Raw genomic sequence first — 23,179 nt, 5'->3', positions numbered from 1 at the left:
AACTGTCCCTCTTTCAAGCTTCCTATGTCTTGACCACTCACAGTTTTTCCTTGGGGGCCTAACTTTTATCTCACCAGGTGCATTTCATCCATTTTCTTCTACTTCTTGCTTCTGTTTCCCCATCCTTGAGTTCTGAGCCACTGTAGGGTGGAGAGAGAGAGAGAGAGAGGAATCGTATAATCTCGCCTAGGTAAAAATGGTATGATAGTCAACGGACAAAGAGGGTGTGTGTGTGTGTGTGTGTGTGTGTGTGCGTGCGTGCGCGCGCGTGCGTGTAAGAGTAATTGGAGGAACCCAGCCTGACAGGTACCTGTGAACGAAGGTACCTGTCTTAATCTGTCCCCCTGGACCTTTCAGCTTGCTGGTTTTCTTCCTATAATCTAACTCTTCCTTGCTCTAATGAGAGGTATGGGAGCAACCCATTCTACTCTTTCTTACTCCCTCCCTCAACTTAGAATAGGTGAAATCAGAAAATGACCCAACGATGTGGTATAACGAAAAGGTTAAAATATTGGGGATCAGAAGATCTATGTCTGAACCCTCCTTTGCCATCTCCTGGCTATTTAATTTTGGACAATTTATCTAGCCTCTCTGTCAATTTCCTTATCCGTAAAATAATAAAGTCTAGTTAGTGATTGTGACTATTATATAAGACAGTGCACTAAAGTACATTGTATAGTGTCTGACAAACAGTAAATATATGCTCATTAAATGCCAGTATCTTTCCTTGCTTTAGCTCCACCACCAATTGCATGTGATCTTGGACAAGTCACGTCACTTCTCTGAGCCAGTTTCCTCATTTACATCTGTAAAATGAAGTGGTCGGACAAAGGCTCTCTAAGAATCCTCCCACTCTGTCTACAGTTCTCCCCAGCCATGCATCCAGGCCTTTTTTTTTTTTTTTTTTTTTTTTTTGCCTCTAGCCTCGGCCCTGGGGTCTGGCCCGCTTTCTAGTACTCCCCACAGGACTCCCAAAGACGCGCCCAAGCTAAGCTTCTCCCGTATAGAGGATATCGCTTTTTCTCTTTGTAATTGGTTGCTCAGAACCTCCGCCCTCCTCAGTAATTTGCCTATGGGAGCCAGCTCCCGCCCCCTCTCTGGTGATTGGCATAAGACCTGGCTTACCCCCGCCCCCGCTTGACTGACGGCTGGGCTCCGGCACCTTCTTCAGTCCCTGGGTGCTCGCTGGCGGGGGAGGCTGGGACCGTTAGCTCGCCAGGCTGGCAGGCTCTGGGCCGCTACTCCACTGGCGGTCGGGATGGAGACCTTGCGAGCGCAGCGGCTGCAGCCTGGAGTGGGCACCAGCGGGAGGGGCACTCTGCGAGCGCTTCGACCCGGAGTGACTGGGGCCGCTGCCGCCCCCGCCACACCCCAGGCGGGCCCCCCGCCGGCCCCGCCGCCCCCCGCACCGCCCCCGCCGCCTCTGCTCCTGTCCGGGGCCGCCGGGCTGCCGCTGCCCCCCGGCGCCGCCGGCAGCCCCGCAGTGCTGCGGGAGGCCGTGGAGGCCGTGGTGAGGAGCTTCGCCAAACACACGCAGGGCTATGGCCGAGGTGAGTCTGCGGGGTCTGGCCTCCTGCGGGACACCCTCTCTGTAAGGGAGCTTTGCTCCCACAGTCCTTTGGATCGCTTTTCCTGGCGCAGAGCCTTCACATGCATTTCCTTTTGGGGAGTTTCCTTCTGGGCTACACACACACACACACACACACACACACACAGACTCGCACACGCACAGACGCACACATTCATACACACGTTTAAGCCTCCCACCCCTCCCCTTTATTGACTTACTACTATGTTCTCCAGGGATCCCTTTTTACAGATATAACCCTCTTTTCTATCCAACCTTTTCTCCTTTAGAAATGGAATTCCTCCTGTAGCTTAATGCCTTAACATCTCTCTGCCTTTAGTCCCCGTTGTGTGGGATCCTATCCTTTATCTCAGATCCAAGACATTTCTCATCCATATCCTCTCAATCTTTCTTCTGTGATCTCAGCAATTCCTGGGCTCCCTGATAATTTACTCCATCTCCTTAACCTTGACTTTTAAATTCTTTTCTTACTTATGTCACTCTGAGATTTCCAATGCAACTTCAGATTTGCTGGGGAATTAGGCAGTGCTTTCACAAGTTCGCTATAATTGTGCCTTTAAATCTGGACCCATACCATTGAGCCCACACCAGCTTCCTGTGACTTAATACCTCTTTGGTGTCTTTTTAAGTATGGAGCCTCACAACTCCAGCCTCTCTGTCTGGCTGGCTCTGTTTTCCTGGCCCTTGCCCAGGAACTGAGGATAAATCCCAGGCCTTGGCTCTCTCAATGTTAAATTCAGTGGAAATGAGCCCGGCAGAAACCCTATTTCCATTAGAAATCTTCATCTTAAAGATGTCTAATTTCCAGGGTTTCTAAAAAGGGGGATGTGAGAATTTTCTTTGTTGTTTTTGTTTAACCAATGCAGAATTTCCTGAGTTTGAGTTCCAGATTTATAGTGTAACAAGAAATATATAGTGAGCAGTGTGGGATACAGAATTCAGGTCTGGAATTTCTGAGACATCACTTCTCTCTGCTTGGCTGGGTCCAGCCTGACCTGGAAGTGACTGTATCTTTAATTTTCTAGTTTAACATTAATACAGAGAAAGGTTGTGGGGCTTTCTCTATAGATAGTAATGACTTTTTTTTTTTTTTTTCTCCCTGAGAAAGTGCAGTGAAAAGAGCACACACACAGGCTTTGGAGTCAGACTAGTCTGGATTAAATCCCAGATTAAATCTCTGTCACTTGCCAGCTGTGTCTCTGTGGAAGCGACTTAACCTCACTGAGCTTCAGTTTCCTCAAGAATTATGATGTGGACTAAATGAGATATTGCACCTGACACTTAATGGGTACTTTAAAAAATGTTAAGTATTCTCTCAAATTTATTGGTTCATATTTCTTTGGGAAGAACACATCATTTTCTCTCATTGTTCAATCCTAACAGTGTAAAACCAATGATGCCTATGAAAACAGATTTTTAGATCCATTTTGCTTTATATGCGCAATGATACATTTCCCATCAGTTTCCCTTTGTTCTTCAGCATTCTGAACTCCTACCACGGGGCAGTCACTCTGCTAGGTGCTGGGAATGCAAATGCACATGATCCTGAAATTCATCATGAGGGAATATAATTGTTTTTCTAGTTTAATTCCTAGACTTAACAGAGCAATGTAATGGAATTGCCATTAGCTATTGTCGTGTTGCTTCAGGTCTCTTTTAAGTCGAGACCAAGGGAAGGTCTTTGCCTCTGGGCATAGGAGTAGCCAGGAGTGGGCGCCCTAAATCTGAAGACTTCTTCTTAGAAACTTATAGGTGTTTATTAAAATTGTAGAGGAGTGACAGTTTTCTTGTCTGGGTTACCTGGAGAGGCTCTTGTCTAAACTGAGCATCCTGTAAAACCTTTTTCATTTCCTTAGAAAGGATGAGGGAACAAGGGGATTGTACTGACCAAGAGCAATCAGTCAGGATTCAGACTCTCCAGCAATTCTCCCCTCCAACCTCCCTACCTCCCATCACAGTCCTTCTCATTATTCTTGAGTTTCTCATTTCCAGTCTGGGTGTCCAGCCAGTACTTTGGGAAAGTTTGGCAGATAGTTTAGCTTCAGGCAAACGGAATCTCTGCTGATTTGGCTCAGAAGTCCTTCACCACATGGAATCACTTATTCTGCTTCAGTTAATAGGTAAAGCTGCCATTGGCATATGTCCACATACCTTTGTGACTGATGGCATGGTATTTGGGGGCTGGCTCTATTCCCCTGAATATAATTTACTTTAGTCTTTGCCCAGACCAGTCCTCAATCCAGCAATGCTTTACTGCATCATCTTCAATTCAGATCTTTCATCATCTTCTTCCTGACTGCTCTAAATTCACCTTTTCCAGGCATGGTCTTTAGATTTACCTGACTCATGTAGGATCTCAGCATTTATTTTTTAAAATTCTTCTGTTATTTCACTTGTTTGTCCTATATCTCTCCCCGCAGTCCCTGCCCAAGATACACACCTAGCTCAGTATGCTACAGGATCTTAATCAGTCTATAGTGCATAGGATTTGGAATCAGAGAACCTGGCCCTGTCAAATAATGGCTGTGTGATCTTGGATAAGTTACTTTATCTCTCTAGGCCTCATCTGTTCCATTCATTCATTTAACGAATATTTATTGATCACCAGTGGTGAACAAGACAGGCACTCAGTCCCTATCTTCATGGAGCTCACAGTGCACTTTATAGAGCCTCTGTGAGGATTAATGGTGCAATAAAACAGGATAGTACAACAGAAAGAAGGTTGGTTTTGGAGGCAAACAAACCTTGGTTCTAAATCCTGGTTCTGCCACTGTGGCCTGTTCCTTAGCTTGTTCACCATTTGTGCAATAGGTATTATAATACCTATCTTAATAGTTCTGCATGGATTAAATGAGATAATGAATGTAAAGCACGCAGTACATAGTTAGTACTCAATGAGTGGCTGCTATTATTATGCATGTGGATATGCTTTGATAACTGTGCATTTGATAGGTATTGTTAGCATTACCGTTTCCTTTGTCCCGTTTTCCGCATGGCATATAGACCCCTTCTTCTAATGGCTGACAGCTGGTAGTCTCTAAGCTGGCACGATTGCCTGAATGACCAAGTCACTTTCCTTGCTCTGTAACTTCTGTGTTGCCCTCTTCAAACCTATCTATTTTAAAATTATTGCTGTCCCTTTATATCACAATATGGTTACATGATTGGAAATTCTGCCCAGCTACTCCACTAGGCTGAACAAATGAATCTTGTGTGGTATTTTCTGTTCAGTTTTTCCTTTCCCTCAGAATCACAGACAGCTTCTTTGTTGTAAGTGACTATGTAGTTAAAATGATTGATCTGAATGTTTCTAATTTTTGGAATGTTGGATTAGACCCTGTATTAGTTTCCTGTGGCTGCTGTAACAAATTATCACGAAGTTGGCTTAAAACAACAGAAATTTATTCTCTCACAGTTCTGGAGTCCAGCAGTTCAAAATCAGTATCACTGGGCCAAAGTCAAGGTGTCACAGCAGGTCTGTGCTCCCTCCAGGGGCTCTAGGGGAGAATCTGCTTCCTTGCCTCTTCTGGCTTCTGGGGGCTGCCAGCATTCCCTGGCTTGTGACTGCATCATTCCAGTTTCTGCCTCCATGTTCATGCTGCCTTCTCCTCTTCTGTGTTTCATCAAGTCTCCTTCCCTAAGGACACCTGTGATTACATTTAGGGCCCACCGAAAATCCACGGTAATTTCCCCATCTCAGATCCCTAACTTAATCACGTCTGCAAAATCGTTGCCACGTAAGGTAACATTTACAGGTTCCAAGGATTAGGACATGGACATCTTGGCAGGGGGCATTATTCAGCTTACCATAGTCCTCTCCCAAAGTCACATCACTTTTCAATCCTTCCCTTCCATCCCTTCCAGAGACTATGCACTGTGGGCTATTCAGGGATACCTTCTACAAATGGAAATAGGAAATGTCAGATGAAGTATTGTTAACCAGCTTCCCTATCTTCATAATAATGTGAATTAAGCCAGGCCAGGCTATTCTCACCATCCTGTATGATCAGAGAGAACCTTCTCACTCACCTCTCAATTTCATTATCTGTTTATTATCTATTTATCCATGCTGCCCCACTAAAAGATTGTATTTATTTTTATAAAATTTTTATTATAGTTTCATGTGTTGTTTTATTTTATATTTTAAAAAATATTTATTTATTTAGCTGTGCTGGGTCTTAGTTGCAGCAAGCAGGATCTTCATTGCAGCATGCAGGCTTTTAGTTGCAGCATGCAGGATCTAGTTCCCTGACCAGGGATCAAACCCAGGCCCCCTGCATTGGGAGCACGGAGTCTTAACCACTGGACCACGAGGGAAGTCCCCATGTGTTGTTTTAATGTATTTACTCTGGTGGATATACAATCTGTCTGTCTTACCTCTTAGACATTCATCTAATATTTTATCTCCTAAGAAAAAACCAAAAGTATTATATTTCTTGTTGTTGTTCAACATTATGGTACAAGCAATTAAATATTCCTCACTATCTTGGTCTTTCGTGTCCCTTTCAGCCCAGCATCCATCAGTGACTTCCAAAAATTAATTGTAGCTGTCAGATAGGTATGTCTCAGTAATTGCTACCCTCCTACCTCACTGTCCCTTTAACCATCCTTATGTAAACCATTATATCCATGATTCCTCACTGAAAATCTGATTAAAACTATGAACATCCTCCCTACACCCACACACACACACAAATACTCATATGCACACCACACACACACACAGACACACACACATGCTTAATTTTAATTTTTTTAATTTTAATTTTAGAGTTTTAGGGGACTTGTGAACCCCCACGAAGCTCAGCCATGGACTGGACCTTGGACCCTGGGTTAAGATTCCCAAATTGGAAAAAACATTGGCATCAGAACTTCTACATTCATGCCCCAATTTTGCCACAGCTATGTGACCTCAACCAAGTCATTTCTTAGCCTGAGTTGGACTAGATAATCTCTAAAGTCCCTTTCAGCTCTAGAAATGAATGAGTCTTATGAGCATTTTCAAATGCAGATCACAATTCATTGCTTTTTTCCTGATCACTTTGCCTAGTTCCTCATTTCATACTCACATTTCTGAAATAAGACTCCCTGTTTCTTTTGGCTTTGAGTAATCATTAAAAAATCGTCCTGTACTCTGTGTCAAAAGGGATTTAACTGGATATGGACTGGACATATGCTTTTTAATAGGACCTTCCCCATTATAGCAGTCTCCTCCCCTTCCTCTTTATTTCAATATTCTCCCTGTTGTTTGCACGTCAGGAGAGCTGTCACCCAGCACATTGTACTAAATTGTCTCAAAGAGGGAACTGGGCCTGAAAAGATCTCAATGAAAAGAACAAGGGTGGCTAAGCTTTCTGGGCAGCAGTGACCTCTGAAGAGCCTCTGCTAAAACCAAGGGTGGGAAAAAGAGAGTTTTCTTTTCATGCTGTCTTTTAATGGAAGAATGAACATTTCAAAAAGTCAGTTAAATGTAGAGTATTAGTAAAGAGCTTATGCTGCTTTTCAAACCCTGGCTGGTACATGGAGTGCTTGCTTCAGTTGCAGAGCAGGTAAGATAATTTATTATTGGCCACTAGCTTTTGAACACCTTCCTGGCAGGGAATGTATGTTATTCATCTTTGCATCTCTAATGCCTAGAATAGAGCTATGCACCTATTAAGTGCTCAAATTTTTGTTTGATGTGTGTGTGGCAGCCATGAAAACGTGTTTAATATCTCCTGCTGCAGGGAGCATAATTGACTGACAGCTTTAAACTGCTGTCCCCTCTGAGTTCATCACCACATTTGCACTGAGGCCACACATCCTGCAGGCTGCTCCCAGTCAATGACTGAGCACCGCAGGGGTACTAACTCAGGCACATCCTAGTGAGATGTGGGATTCCTTTGGCTTGAGGACTTCCTACTGGCCTGGCCAAACCTTTCTTGGAACGGTGCTGCAGTCTGAGACTCACATATCCAAACTTCCTGCCTTCCCTTTCTCCTTCCACAGGTGTCAGACCTAGAACATGGTCTGAAGGCTCTCCCTTCTCCTACTTCCTCCCCAGTAAATCTCTTGCATGTCTGTCCCATCTCGGTGTCTTCTCCTTGTCAGATCTTAACTAATGTAGTATAATAGAATTAACGAGTCCTTGTTGTAACTAAGAGTAGAGAGTGGTCATGTTGGAAGATATTGGAGAACGTGTGTGATGATTTTTTATTACGAGGCTTTAGTTAAAGCCATTTGAAATGTTTGGAACCTTAGAGTCAAAGAGATCCTTTCCAAAAACAAACTGATTTTATCCCTCCTTCCATTTAAAACCCTTCAATAGATTTCCATTGCTCCTAGGATAAAGCTAATATTCTAACATGACCCACCAGGTCTGACCTGATCTGGTCCCTGCTTTCTTTTCTTTTTTTTTTTTTTTGCAGCCTCACCTTGCATTTGTACTACCCCTCACTCTCTCTTTTCTGGCCACGCTAGTCCCTTTTTTCACCATATTTCCTGCTGCTGCAGAGCCATCATACATGCTATTCCTTCTGCTCAGAGCGCTATTCTCTCACCTTTTTGCCTAGGGAATTCATACTTATATCTGACCTTAAATATTACCTTGTCAGGGTAGCTTTCTTTGACCTTCTTAATTAGTCAGATGCTCCTACATTTACCACCATTTACCACTCCTTTATAGCACTTATCACTGTTGCAATTTTTCATTTGTATGAGATTATATATTTGGTTAATCTCTCTCTCCCTCTTTAGACTGTAAGTTGCATAGGAAAAGGAACAGTGTATGGTTTTGCTCACTACTGTAGCCTAGCACCCAGCACACAGTCTAGCACAGAGTAGGTACTCAATACATATTTGTGGAATAATTGAATCCAAGTATTGGAGGATGAAGGGAACTGTTCTGGAATTTCTAGAATACAGTGTCAAGTCTGGAGTTTGATTTTACCCTATATACAACTAATAACATAGCCGGTTACTGTTTCATGGATGCTGGCAGAAGTCAAGAGACTTCTGGGTCAGAGACAAAGGACTTTATTACTCATAGAACAGCAAGTAGCATGAGCATCCTGTTTGCTTGCATTGGTTTCCCTTGTCTCCCAAGTCTGATGTGGAGGGCTCAGGTGGATGCTTACAGGCCATGGGTTGCATTACAGGAGAGGAGCACCGAGCTTGGGGAACCTGCCATTTTTTTTTTTTTTTAACATCTTTATTGGAGTATAATTGCTTTACAGTGGTGTGTTAGTTTCCGCTTTATAACAAAGTGAATTAGTTATACATATACATATGTTCCCATATCTCTTCCCTATTGCATCTCCCTCCCTCCCACCCTCCCTATCCCACCCCTCTAGGTGGTCACAAAGCACAGAGCTGATCTCCCTGTGCTATGCGGTTGCTTCCCACTAGCTATCTATTTTATGTTTGGTAGTGTATGTATGTCCATGCCACTCTCTTACTTTGTCACATCTTACCCTTCCCCCTCCCCATATCCTCAAGTCCATTCTCTAGTAGGTCTGTGTCTTTATTCCCGTCTTGCCACTAGGTTCTTCACGACCTTTTTGAACCTGCCATTTTATAGCAAACAGTAAGCAAGCTTGTTCTTTGTCCCAGAGGGAGACATTACTTCATCCCTCAAGGTTTCTTGCTGCAAATTCAATCCTGAGAAAGGGCCCAAGTAAAGAGCAGTCAGGGCCTTGAAATCTTGGCATACCTAGCAAGATGGAAAGTAGTGCAAGAGACCTGTGGAGGAGTGTTTCCCAATATACAGTCCTTCCAAAGGTCATTTATGCCTAGGGAAAGCCTCAGAATTCATTCATTTCCTCCCTTCCCTCCTTCCTTCCTTTCTTTCTTTCTCTCTCTCTGTCTTTCTTTCTTTCCTTCTTTTGTTCTTTCTTTCTTTCTTTCTTTCTCTTTCTTTCTTTCTTTCTTTCTTTCTTTCTCTCTCTCCCTCCCTCCCTCTCTCTCTCTTTCTTTCCTTCCTTCTTTCTTCCTTTCTTCCTTCCTTCCTTTCTTTCTTTCTTTCTTTCTTTCTCTTTCTTTCTTTCTTTCCTTCCTTCCTTCCTTCCTTCCTTCCTTCCTTCCTTCCTTCCTTCCTTCTTTCTTTCTCTCCCTTTCTCTCTCTTTCTCTCTCTGTCTCTCTGTCACTCTCTCTCTCTCTCTCATATATATATAGTATACACATAGTATTCCAGGATGGAAAAGGAATCTAGTCATGGGTTTGCTCACCAGAAGCACAGCCTTGAAAATGGCTAATAGGGCCATATTTCCTTGAGTGACAGTATTATATAATGGTTAAGAACATTGACTCTGGAACCAAGACTGCCTGGGTTTGAATTCTTGCTCTTCTGCTTTCTAGCTGTTATATCCTTGGGCAAGTTATTTAACCTCCCTATGCCTCATTTCCCTCATCTGTAAAATGGGGAAAATAAAAGTACCTGCCTCATAAGGTTGTTGTGATTAAATAGGTAAAGCACTTGGAGAAAATGTGACATACAATAAGTGTTCAGTAAATGTTAGCACTTATGATCATGGCGGTTATTACTCTTCTAGGCCAGCTGACCAATTGTGGAATAATCTACTTGTACTTCATCAGTCAGTGATAATGGTATGCTGACCTTGGAAACTCTGGCCTCCAATATTTATGCTATTCTCCTTTGGTGTCTAGGACTAATCAAATGTGAACTAGGGAGGTGGCAGAGGAGGGCAGGCATACTCTGGTCTTCCTATGCAAATGGACTTAATCACAGCATAGGCTTATTAATTAAAATTCTTTTAAATGGTAATCGTTAGGGAGCTAAGGGGGCTAGATTCTTAATGTAAGTACAGGTTACAGATACTGTATTGAAGCAGAACACTGCTTGGAAGTGTTCTTATTGCTGAACTTAACTACTTCTCTTTTTGTAGTGAATGTGGTGGAGGCACTTCAGGAATTCTGGCAGATGAAACAGTCCCGTGGGGCTGACTTGAAGAATGGGGCTCTAGTGGTTTATGAGATGGTTCCCTCCAACAGTCCTCCCTATGTCTGCTATGTCACCCTGCCTGGGGGAAGTTGCTTTGGGAGTTTCCAGGTAAGAGTTCTGAGGCAGCAGTAGCAAAGATAAACTCTTGGGTGCTACTAATGTCTTTCTCTATCACTTTGGCCATTAAATCTCTATCCAAAGTCACATATTTGAGGACTTGGACCAATTCTGGGCAAATCATTCTGATAAGCATCTGAGGCTCATTTGAGCAGAAAAAACCTCGGTAGCATGCTTTTCTTTTAACCATGCTCAAATTCAAAGTGGGTTTGAGTTTTTGAAGGCTGAAAGAAAAGCAGACTACTAGCACCTAACGCACGTTCTAATCTGGCTTTCCAACTTCCTGCTATCTGTTTTTGAGGACATAGAATAATACTCATTGCCCCCGGTACTTTTTCATAGGCTATCACTAAGAAAAGCAATGTTTGAGTTCTCTAAGAGATCAAAGGGGAGGGACTATGTATGGTGGAAATAGTACTCATCTAAGAGTTAGGAGATCCAAATTCTTGTTCCCCTGACTGCTAACAGGGCAAGTCGAGTAATTTCTCTGGACCTCAGTTTCCCCATCTATAATATGAAGGAGATAGATTAGATTATTTCTAACCAGTATTTCTGGTACGAGCATTCTACAATTATATGAAAGTCCTGTAGTATATGATGATGAAAAGCATTGATGCTATTACAGGGTAACGAGAAATTTGACTAGTGTGAATATTATCATCAAAGATGGATTTTTCACATTGCAGATAGGAAGGTAGCCTCCTGAAATGTCAATGTAGAGCCTGAGTATGAATTTAGAGAAGAGACTAGACACTTTTGTTCTGTTTTCTGTATGGTTTGTATAACCCTTAGACAAAGTTGTACCCTCTGCTCTGTGCTTCCATAGTGCCTTGGACTTCCCCTGTCATATCATTTATCAAAACATATCGTAATTGACTGTTTCTCTCTCCTAGTGGACTATGCTCCACGGAGGCAGAGGTAGTGTCTGTCTTCTTTCTTGTTCAGTTTTAAATCTCTACCATCAAACTCAGTGCCCAGCAGAGAATAGACACTTAATAAATCTGTTGCATGAATGAGTGCCATTGTAGCTGAGTTCCTGCCTCAAACGGAAACAGTCCTAAGGAAGCTTCATTTCAAATCGGGTGACTAAATTTTTCTCTCAGAGCCCCAGCCATTTCAGAGAAATAAACATATGCCCAAGATGACTAATGTTTATCTTTTGCTACTAGAAAATAAGACGTTTCCTTCCTCTTCCCACCTCATCATACTGTTGATTAAAGATTTAATAATTTTATGGGGATGCCCCAAACTGGACCATTAGAGTAATTTGATTTCTGTTATTTCCTGAAAGAGTAGAATTATCTATCTTGGCCCCTTTTAGCTTATATCTTTTATATCCACTTTGGCAGGTGAAATTTCTCCTGGTGGTTTTCTTCATAGATGACTTTTCAGAAAGAGCACTGTATAGTAGAAAGAGCAGCAGGCTAATAAATAGTGAGAGAAGTGGAAACAGAGAAACTGAATAAGCAAGAAGACAGGATTAATGTACCAAACTCCATATGTTGTTTCAGAGAGACCTGTCAGCTAAAGGAAACTGGGAATTACTGGTATTAAGGATGATTAAGTAGCAAACATAACCTGGTCTACTTTTTAAAACTATAACATCACTTTCTTCCTTTTCTCTCATCCTAATCATAAATGACAGAGGGCAGAGAGGCCTTTGAGGCAGCCAGTGAAGATGAATTATAATGGTGGCTAGGGATCTGAAGTTGAGTGATTTAAGACTTTTGAAAATCAGGCTTGTTCTGTGATACTACATATGTTGGATACAATGTAAAAACATGAATTAATTTAAAATTTTTTCTTGTTTTCCTTGCATCAGCTTTCCTTTCCCTAGCCACCTCTCTTCTCTTTGCTTCTACTGGGAGGGGGTGGGGGAAGACTATAAAATCCTTCCTCAGACCTTAGACTCTATTCAGGGATAGCTCCGTAGCTCACTACATTATTGGGGAAACTGCCTGCACACAGCTAAAAGAAAAGTCCAAGAATCCCAAATGGGTGCTTCTGATAGAGACTAGAGGGCTCCTCTGCAGAAGCAGCCTAGACATAGCTTTGTTCTAATCTTAGGTTATCTAGAGGGATGAAAAAATTCTTGCCTGTCTGGAGAATAAGAGAACAAGATACAGATTTCTAACAGACTGGCCAGAATCTGGCTTTTGAGTAATTAATTCTCTTGACAGTTTAAACAGGGGTATTTTTCATTTCCAGTGATTATATGCTGAGCTCAGCAGTCTTCTTCATTCTGCATTCAATTTGGTATGAGCTACAGCTGTCTCCAGTTCCTTAATGACTTCAGGATGTTGAATCAAATTTATGTTTCCAAATGCCCCAACCATTTTACAATAAAAACTTTGGAGGGTGTGTTGAACAAACTGATTTCACCAAAGAGTATCCAAGTGTCTTCTATCCCAAGTGTTTCCCTCCCATTTTCCCTTCCTCTCTCTCAGATACACATGCACACATATTTTCTCTGTCTCCCTGCCTAGTTTTGCCCCACAAAAGCTGAAGCCCGGCGGAGTGCTGCAAAGATTGCGCTGATGAACTCTGTGTTTAATGAACATCCTTCCCGAAGAATCACTGATGAGTTCATTGAGAAGAGTGTCTCTGAGGCCCTGGCATCTTTCAATGTAAGTTACTTGGAGTTGGAAGGGAGGAGAGTGGGGGACGGGAGAATTGGCTGATTGGGAAATCTTGTATATTCCTGGGAAACAGAGCATGAATTCTTGGTTTTCTTTCCTGTCTGCATTTCTGTTCTTTCTGTTTATTTTCTGTCAGTCTTTTGTACTATATGCTCCACATGTCTCAGTCTCTAATTCTATGTGTGTTTTTGTTTTTGTTATTTTGTCTCTTTCATTATGTCTCTTTGGTATCTAGAAACCTTTATTTCAAGATTTATGGAAGTTTAGAGGTATAACAAAATAAAAATTGAGCTTGAATTTCACTTTTCCCAATTTTGGTTTACGACCTTAGTCCCTTCTTCCTTCACTGTTCTTGTTTTTTAATGACTGTTTTTAAGATTTTTTTTTTTAATTTTTTTTTTGAAATTCACGGTCTTTTATTTATTTATTTATTTATGACTGTGTTGGGTCTTCGTTTCTGTGCGAGGGCTTTCTCTAGTTGTGGCAAGTGGGGACCACTCTTCATCGCGGTGCGCGGGCCTCTCACCATCGCGGCCTCTCTTGTTGCGGAGCACAGGCTCCAGACGCGCAGGCTCAGTAACTGTGGCTCACGGGCCCAGTTGCTCCGCGGCATGTGGGATCTTCCCAGACCAGGGCTCGAACCCGTGTCCCCTGCATTGGCAGGCAGATTCTCAACCACTGCGCCACCAGGGAAGCCCATGACTGTTTTTATTGTCACTTGTTTCCTGCCTCCATTACTTCATCTTATTAATGAAGAACACTTTATAATACAATTTTCTTGTCTTTTTACATTTCTAAGAATGGGGAGTGTAATTTATTTACTCCCTTTAAAAAGAACATCTGTTCTTTCAAATGATAATGATAATGATGATAACCATAGCTAATCCTAATTGAGTATTTATTTTGTGCCAGGGACTATTCTAGGGGATTTATATGTATTTTATCTCATTTGATCTTCACAACAATCCTATGAGGTATAAGTACTATTATTACCCCTGTTTTACAGATGAGGAAACTAAAAACACAGAAGTGCAGTTTTGCCTAAAGTAATATAGCTTGTAAATGGTAGAGCCAAGACTAGAGCCCAAGTCAACTTACAGACTTTTCTAGCTTAGAGGTACATCTTAGAAATTAGCATTGCCTTCTTCCTCCCTCTGCACAAGACCATTGATAGGGAGATAAAGTCAGATCAATTTTCTGTTTATGTTTTCTTTGCATTTATGATGTAATTACATATACTAAACTGCTTCAGTTATCTGTTTTGTAGATTAGTATTGAACACTTTGAATCATAATCCCTCTGTAACCTAGGACCCATCTGTTTTTCTCCTATTACTTTTTGCCCCAGTCAGCAGTATCTGCAGGGAATAAAAATATTTTTATATTAATCAAATCAGTTAAAATTAAGAAAGCACATTTTTCACTCTTAAGTCACCTAGTGTATTATAAAATGAAACATTAGATTGGATTATTGAAAGCAGTGGTTATGAGCATGGGCTCTGAATTCATCGTTTTGAAATTATGGTTCTACTTGTTATGTGACTTTGAACAAGATATTTAATCTGTCGTGGTTTCCTCATCTGTAGAATAGGATAACAATTATACCTATCACATAGGATTATTGGATAAAAGAGAATATGTTCCAGCACTTAGCACATGTTATCTGTTTAGGTGCCTTTGGATGCAAGTAATAGAAAATCTCACTTCAAGTTGACTTAATAAATAAAAGAAGGAAATGTATTATCTAACATGGTAGGAAGTCTAGAAGTAGGTCAGATTTCAGGGCTAGATAATTCGATGGATCAAGAATGTCATCATCTAGGATGGCAGCCCCAACCTGGACTTCAAGCCTGAAGATCAGTCCCATTTTGACATAAAGGATGAGTTCTGATGTCCCATCTGTAGGAGCACATTCTTGGGAGGGTCGGGCAGGGAGCCACTCAGGTGCAAAATCTCCTGCAAAATTGGCTGCCTGGGCCTCTGGTCACTGGATCTGAATAAAGCAGACATTTAACCTGGGGGAAAAAAAAAGAATGTCATCATCTACTGGCCCAAATTCTTTCCATCTCTCAACTCAGCCATCCTCTAGATATTGGCTTTGCCCTTGGGCTGACTCCCCTCAGGGTGCAAGACAGCTACAGAGTTCCAGTTGTTAAATACAGACAAAACTAAACTCAGAGACAGAAAGAGACCATCTTTTCTCGTGTCTCCTTAGTAGTAAGGAATATTTTCCCAGAAGCTCTCCAGCAGAACTCCCGTCTACCACCCAATGCCCAGAATTCCCACCTTAAAACCAGTTACAGGCAAAAGGATTAGGATTTACCCACTGGAGTTAGGATAAAATCACTCTTCTCTGAGGCAATTGGGAGATGTATAGGCACTAGAATAAGATTAAGGTTCTTTAGTAAGGAAGAAGGAAATAGATATTGGATAGGTCACCAGCAGTGTCTGCTACAAAGTGTTTAAGAAATGTAAACTATTATTCTTCTCATGCCACTATTCTTTTTTGATTAACCCCCCAAATTGAGAATTTAATGGATTTCTCATTAATATCCCAATGGAATTCCCGTACTCCAGAATAACAATTTTCATTTGGTCTTAGCCATGGGCAAAGAGTGATGTCCACATTCTTTGCTTTTAGCTTTTGTCCTTCAAAAGTCCTGAATCTGACACTATATTATGTCTTTTGACAAATCACCTAGCCTCTGTGGGTCTGAGTTTCCTCACTTGTAAAATAAGTAGGTTAAATTAAAATTAACTCTAATTCCTTTCCAATTATTTTCTAATGTTCCTACCACTAATCAAGTGTTCTGTGATTAAATGTTTCTTGAATAAATGGAGCTCATTTATCATCTTATTAGGTGTAGAAGTGTCATATGTGGTGGAACTTGCCAATGGTGGGTCATTCCACACTCGTGTACTCCAAATAGGTTACAGATGTGCCATGATATTGATCTCCTCAACTCTCAGGGGAATTGAACAAGGCCTAGGACAGATGGACTCCTCTACCCTGCAGCCTCTGCTGGCAGCTGCTCTGCCAGCAGCCTTCTTTGTATATCCCAGTTGGCTGTACAGATAGGGTCATTATTTCCTTTGGGCCATATCATGGAAAAGTTTGGAGGTACTGAATAAGGTATCGCATTGAACTATTATAGATAAAAATGAAAACTATTGCTTGCTTTAGAGCCCTAAATCCTAATAGTGAAAATTACCACCTTTTTCCTTCCTGCCTCTAGATTTTCACTTCTAAATCCACATTTTGTGATCTTTGCTTCACCACAAAGATTAACTACATGTGCCATGTTTGTTTCTCATGAGCCACAAAACAAAGTGGGTTGATTTTGAGTAGTTCTGACCTCTTGTTGATTCTAGCACAGTGAAAGCAAATAATAATAATAAACTATACTTATGGTATACTTACTAAGTGCCTGGCATTATTTTAGGTGTGATACATATACAGTAAAACCCCATGATAAAGCATCCCACAATAAACTGAATTTGGATATAACTTGATTGGCTCCTGACCCCTATCCAGTCCCCTTGCTCAAAGAGAGCAGAATAAAGTTCTTATCTTGGGAGGTGGGTGGGGAGTGTGTGTGTGGAACTGGCTAGAAAGAGCAGGAAACCTCTCAGGAAGCAGGAGGAGAAAGTTGGATCCCTGTGTTCCCAGTAGTCTCCTGGCCTTATTCTTCTAGATCAGGTTGACAAAAGGGTCACTAGTAAACCAGGAGATGCCCTTATTTTGGGAGTCCCTGCAAGATCTAGGATCTGGAATTATCTCCAATAATATGAAACCACCACCAAATAGCACAATCCAGAGCCAGTACCTGAATGGATTTGGATTCTGTAGCTGGACACCAGGTCCAATACAATAATGCACCCAAATTATATGATTGGAATTGTTAGACTGCATTTATCTTTTTTTAAGTTTAAATTCAAAAACTCTTTAATTCTTAAAACAATCCTATAAGGTAGATCTATGATTGTTCTCATTTTACAGTTAAGGTAGCTGAGGAGCAGAGAGGTTAAATCACTTCACCAAGGCCACAAGACTAGTAGGAGCCCTAGTCCATGCTCTTAACTTCTATACTGTATTGTTTTTTTGTACACGCTAGGCTTGCAGGTAGGACAATGTATCTTAGTTCTACCCCTGCAGGGTCATGTCGCCAGTAGAAGACACACGAAGCAAATGTCCAGGAGGCCAAACTGCTACCCAGAATTTGCCATGCTTATGACTTTTATTGTTGTCCTTTAAAATGCATTTGTCAGTTGTCCTCTAGGCTAGTCCAATCCTGTATGCTGAACTCTGTTATTTTAGCTAAATCAGGACTCTTCTCTATGTTTCAGTGTTCCCCCTTTTGTAAAATAGGGAAAACCAGATTGACTTTTCTCTGTTACCTAAGTTAAAATGTGTGGTGACTTTGGAGGCCTCTAGGACTGTGCTGACCAGCAGAATAGCCACTAGCCACATATAGCTATTGAGCATTTGAGATGTGGCTAGTATGAATTGAGATGTGCTGTAAGATGAAAGAGACACCAGATTTTGAAAACTTAGTACAAGAAAAAGAATGTTTCATTAATAATTTTTATAATGATTATAGTTGAAATAATATTTTGAGTATATTAGGTTAAATAAAATATGCTATTAAAATTAATATTTATTGTTTATTTTTACTGTAATGTGGCAACTACATTAAACATGTGGCTTGCATTATATTTCTCTTGGACAGTGCTCCTTGAGGTGATAATCCTGATTGAAAATCTATTTGTCTTTTCCTTTCCTCTGTTACCAGGGCAACAGGGAGGAAGCTGACAACCCAAATACAGGGATTGGTGCCTTCCGATTCATGTTGGAATCCAACAAGGGCAAGTCAATGTTGGAGTTCCAGGTACTATACTATTCCACTTACTTCCCTGGCTCTAATAACATGGGTCAGCCTGTATACACACACACGCACACACACGCGCGCGCGCGCGCACGCGTGCGCACCTCTTACTAACACTCAATTGGAAAGGAAGGCAGAAAAGGTTATTAGGATATTTTTCAAAATATAAATACCTTCCTTCCCCCAAGGACGTATCAGAGTTGGTATAAGAGATGCTGCCACAAATACATTTTGTGAAAGTTTCCCCATTTAATTCTGATGCAACCCCCCAATATATATGCCACTGTCCTGGCACTTCATATTTTCTTCCTCCAGGAGCTAATGACAGTTTTTCAACTGCTGCACTGGAATGGCAGCCTTAAGGCCATGAGAGAAAGACAGTGCTCTCGGCAGGTAAGAGTTCCTATGGGTGAGGGGAGTCTGGCAGAAGGACTATTTTTTTTAAAAATATTTATTTATTTATTTATTTTGGTTGCACCGGGTCTTAGTTGCGGTCCGTGGGCTCCTTAGTTTTGGCATGTGAACTCCTAGTTGTGGCATGTGAACTCTTAGTTGCGGCATGCACGTGGGATCTAGTTCCCTGACCAGGGATCGAACCCAGGCCCCCTGCATTGGGAGCATACAGTCTTAACCACTGTGCCACCAGGGAAGTCCCAGAAGGACTATTTGGAGGTGGATGTTGTGTTAGAATAAGCAAGCCTACCGGGTTGTGAATCTTGAAAGCCTTACTTAAAGGCTTCATTCCTATAATCTTTCCTTTTAAAATCTTAACTGTGATTCTTTTACCTGCCTTGCTTCTCCCACCAGGAAGTTCCCCATAAGAATCTCCTCAAAGGATTCCAATGCTGACTTCAGTTACGGCTCAAAGGCTGAGAGCTCCTAGTCCCAGTTGGGTCAGTGTGGTATGAACCTTTACTTTGTCCGTGACTTTGACATTCCTCTCCCCCTCCAGGAAGTGTTGGCTCATTATTCACACCGGGCCCTAGATGATGATATTCGCCACCAAATGGCATTGGACTGGGTGAGCCGGGAGCAGAGTGTGCCGGGAGCGCTGTCTAGAGAGCTGGCCTCTACTGAGCGGGAGCTGGATGAAGCCCGGCTGGCAGGCAAGGAGCTGCGCTTCCACAAGGAGAAGAAAGATATTCTCATGCTGGCTGCTGGGCAGTTGGGCAACATGCATTCTTCCAATTGCTAGGCATCTACCCACATACTCCCATCCTCTCCAGGCCTGTTTTTTATATGTTCTTTCTAAGACTTAGTGTGATTTCTGTACATACTTTCTCAATTTTATACTTTAAAATACAAATATATACATACATACATATATATATATATATATATATATATGTATGTATAAATTCTACACCTGGATTCCTATTTGCTGAGAGATCCCTTTTCTTACTTGTAGTTTTTGGATGTAGTTGCTTTTAAAACATCTCCACACCACTTTACAAGAAGAGCAGGCTGTCTTTGGAGCTTTGTTAGCTCTTACACTCCAGTAACTCTGGGTAGTCATTTCAATAGCACAAAATGATTGACTAATTGTTCATGTCTCCTTCTTTTAAAATAACAGGGAGCTTGAATAAGGACTGTGTGCCCCACCCTCACCCTCATTCCTGCTTTCTCTTGGACCCAACAGGACATGAAAATGAAGACTTCGGCTTTGGTTTATCTTGAGCTGGGGCTACTTGGTACCAAGTTGTTCCTCCAGTAACTAGATATTTCCTAACCTACACCACCCCCTCCACACCACTACCTGACTCCTCCTCTGCCTCCAAATGGTACTTCATTTTTGGGGCTTCCTTACTTTATTATTTGGAAGGAAGTGGAGATCTGGTTTCTTATTTTTAAAATCATTGCTGAGAAACTGCCCAGAAACAAGAGAGGGAGTATAAACACAATCTGTAGGGGTTTATCACCTATGTTGCTTCTGGGGCATGCATACCATACCATACCAGTAGTCCAGATTTCCAGATGTACTCTACTCTACTGAAGGGGTCAGGGTTGAAGTTGCTTACCTTTCAGTATTCTTTTTGTACTCCTCCTCCCCTGCTCACCTAGCTTAGTTAAGCCCTGGCTATAGATCTTCCTGCCTGCAAAGATTGGTAGAAGGTAAAGCATATTTCCCTCCTTTTTCTCCTCCCATCGTTTTGCTCTTTGGAAACATTATCTGTCCAATTTGGTGAGGGCTACGTTCCTCCTACTCCCACGAAGTGGCTGCTGTTTACGACCTTAGATGTATATACCTTAGATTCACATTTGTTTTCCCTCTTTTCTTTCTTCTTCCTCCACATTATTAGAGCATGAGTTGATCAGAAAAATTAGATGAGACTTTGGCATTATGGCACTTCCTAATTGGAACCATGAGAGACTGCAGGAGGGGAAAGAGAATCAATGATCAGCTACTTGTGTTTTTAACACTATTCTCTTCCCCCACCTCTTTCCTGGGTAAAATAGGAGAGAAATGATCTGGAGTACAGCTAAAGCATTTCCCTTTGGGAGAATTTTTTGTAGATCTCTCTAAGATATATTTTCTCCTTGTTTCTGTAATCGCCTTTATACTATATTATAGCTCAGTGCACTTCCTAAACTGAGTTTGGGAAATTTAATGTTCCTGCAATTACACTTTCCATTTTACAATTATACACTTTGCTTTTAGAAATGGGTTAGGAAACAGGCTACAGTTTGCTCTTTTGGATCAGATAGGGAAAAGATGAAAGTCAGCTTTCTTGCTTTTGAAATCATCTTAGTGACCAGTACATATGGGATCAGAGGCAAGGAATCTAGCAACAATTGTGTTAGTGCTTGAAAGGGATTTCCTTGAATTCTCCAAGCTCCATCTCTGTATTCCATGAAGCACATGTAGGGTTGGAGCAGAGGCTCCTACATTAAATAATAGGTGTGTCTATTCAATTTTTATTGATATTTATAATCCGGATATCATAAACCCTCATTTCTCCTTTGCTCTTTTCTCTGGGAAGTGTTAAGGGGTGTTGAGTTACGGGGAGAACTTGTCTTTGCACCTCCTGGATTATTTTTCTCAAATACCAACGAGTAAGATCCCAAAGAACTTGAGAAAAATTGTTCCCTGATCTGTCCACTGTTGGTGTTAAAGTTTTACTTACCTTTTAGTACTTTCTATGTATTTTATATGTATAATTTTATACAATTAAAAATAGATTTTTGTCTAGTGAGCCAGATTGATTCTTTCTTGAGACCTACGTATCAGAGGAGCTCTAAAATGACCCTTTCTTTTACATCTATATGAAAAAAGAACTTTTCTTAGTATTTTTTGGGTGGTAGAAATAAGGTTGTACTGCTGGGGGAAGGCATCTGCCTCCGCTTCTCCAGACATTTGAGGAGCCTGAATTTTGTTCTTGGCCCTTTCTCCTGAAGCTCTACCCATTCCACTGGCAATCTCATCCACTATCATACAATGCTCAAAACTATTCCTCCCACCCCAACCTGTTTTGAGCTTTTACATCTATATTTCCACATATTGGACATTACCACCTGAATGACACAAGCTCTTTGAACTTACATATCTAAAATAAAACCATTTCTCCATACATGCTCCTCTTTGACTCCCCAGATCTGCTATTGAAATTATTATCTGCCCAGCTACCTAAGCTAGAACCTCAGATCCATCCTCAGTGCCTCCCTATTATCATCTAATCAGTCACTTACTGTTGAGTTTACTTCCTGTATAAACTTCCCAATCTGTTTTGTCCATATCTACTGTCTTAGTTCAGTCCTTTATCATCTCGGGGCTGGACCACTGCAGTAGCTTCCTAATTAGTCTCTACCTTCATTCTTAACATCCTCCACACTACTATCAGATTTCTTTCTAAAATACTTAACGACTGTACCACTCCCTTGCTTAAACCATCACTTAGCTATCTTTACCTTTAGCAGGACTTCCCAAAGTTTTATATGTGAACCCTTGGTATTATCTGAGAAGACTTTAGGTGGTACATGGCCAAACATTTTTCATTTTTACTAGTTATGCTTTTAGCTGAATTTGTAATAGAAAAATATGTTTTCCATTTATGGCAGTGATATTTAAATTTAGTATAAATTTGTTTAAAATGCCAGTCTATTTAAGGAAAAAACACAAATTGAAAATAGTATGGGGGCTATTTGCAAATGTTAAAAATTATGAATACTAAAATATTGAATTAGAAAAATTTCTTGCCTATAGGGTAAGTTCCAAATCCTTAGCATGACATACAGTTTGGCCCTAAACTATATTTCCAGCTTTATTTCCTGATTACACAGCATCAGGCATACAGAATTTCTTGCCATTCTGATATTCATTCAGTAATATTTACCAAATGTCTACTATGAACCAGGCACTGGTCTAAACTTTGAGGATATAGTTGTACATAAGAATCTCTGCCATAAGGATTACATTCTAAGGGGAAAAACAGACAATAAACAAGTTAGAAAGTAAACAAGGTAATTGAAGATTTGAATTTAAGTTCTGTGAAGGAAATAAGAATGAAAGATAGAGTAGAGAAGACCCCTCTGGGTGACAGTAGTATCTCAGGGAGACCTACAGGACGGGGTTGAACTAGCCATGTGAAAAGCTGGAGCAAGAGTATCAGGGACAGAGTTACAAGAAGTCCAGAGATGGGAAAGAGTAGAACAGAGTTGAGGGAAAGTATAGGGAGAGCTTAATGGGTGAGAGGGAAGAATGGTGGTGGAAGAGTTTGGAGACATAGGCAGAGCAGGCTGTGTGAGTCTGAACTTCATTCTAAGTGCAAAAATAAGTCAAGTAAGGGTTTTTAGTAGAGATGTGACCAACTGATTTTTTAAAAGATCACACTACATACTGCAGAGAATGGATTAGTGTATCTTAGTCTCAATACAACTCCTTTGCCTGGAAAATTACCCAGACTTAAAGGCCCAGTTTAAATGGAAGCCCTCCCTTAAACACACTCTCCTTACTTCCTGTCCTATTAGAAACTTTTTTTTGTATTGCCGTAGTGCATTGTGATGGCAATGATCA

At 41.2% G+C, this 23,179-nt stretch overlaps 1 protein-coding gene across 1 annotated transcript; it reads left to right on the top strand.

Moving 5' to 3' along the window:
* The first annotated feature begins 1,148 nt into the window (after nucleotides 1-1,148).
* On the top strand, nucleotides 1,149-21,362 carry LIX1L (limb and CNS expressed 1 like). Its single transcript, XM_068540661.1, has 6 exons — nucleotides 1,149-1,550; nucleotides 10,472-10,635; nucleotides 13,131-13,271; nucleotides 18,076-18,171; nucleotides 18,484-18,561; nucleotides 19,121-21,362. The coding sequence occupies exons 1-6, from the start codon at nucleotides 1,259-1,261 to the stop codon at nucleotides 19,361-19,363; spliced, it is 1,014 nt and encodes a 337-aa protein (XP_068396762.1). The 5' UTR covers nucleotides 1,149-1,258; the 3' UTR covers nucleotides 19,364-21,362.
* The last annotated feature ends 1,817 nt before the right edge of the window (nucleotides 21,363-23,179 follow it).

The sequence above is a fragment of the Eschrichtius robustus genome, chromosome 3 (genome assembly GCF_028021215.1).
Source record: "Eschrichtius robustus isolate mEscRob2 chromosome 3, mEscRob2.pri, whole genome shotgun sequence".
Classification (NCBI taxonomy): domain Eukaryota; kingdom Metazoa; phylum Chordata; class Mammalia; order Artiodactyla; family Eschrichtiidae; genus Eschrichtius; species Eschrichtius robustus.
The sequence above is the reverse complement of the archived record's forward strand: the minus strand, read 5'-3'. Positions and strand labels throughout refer to the sequence as shown.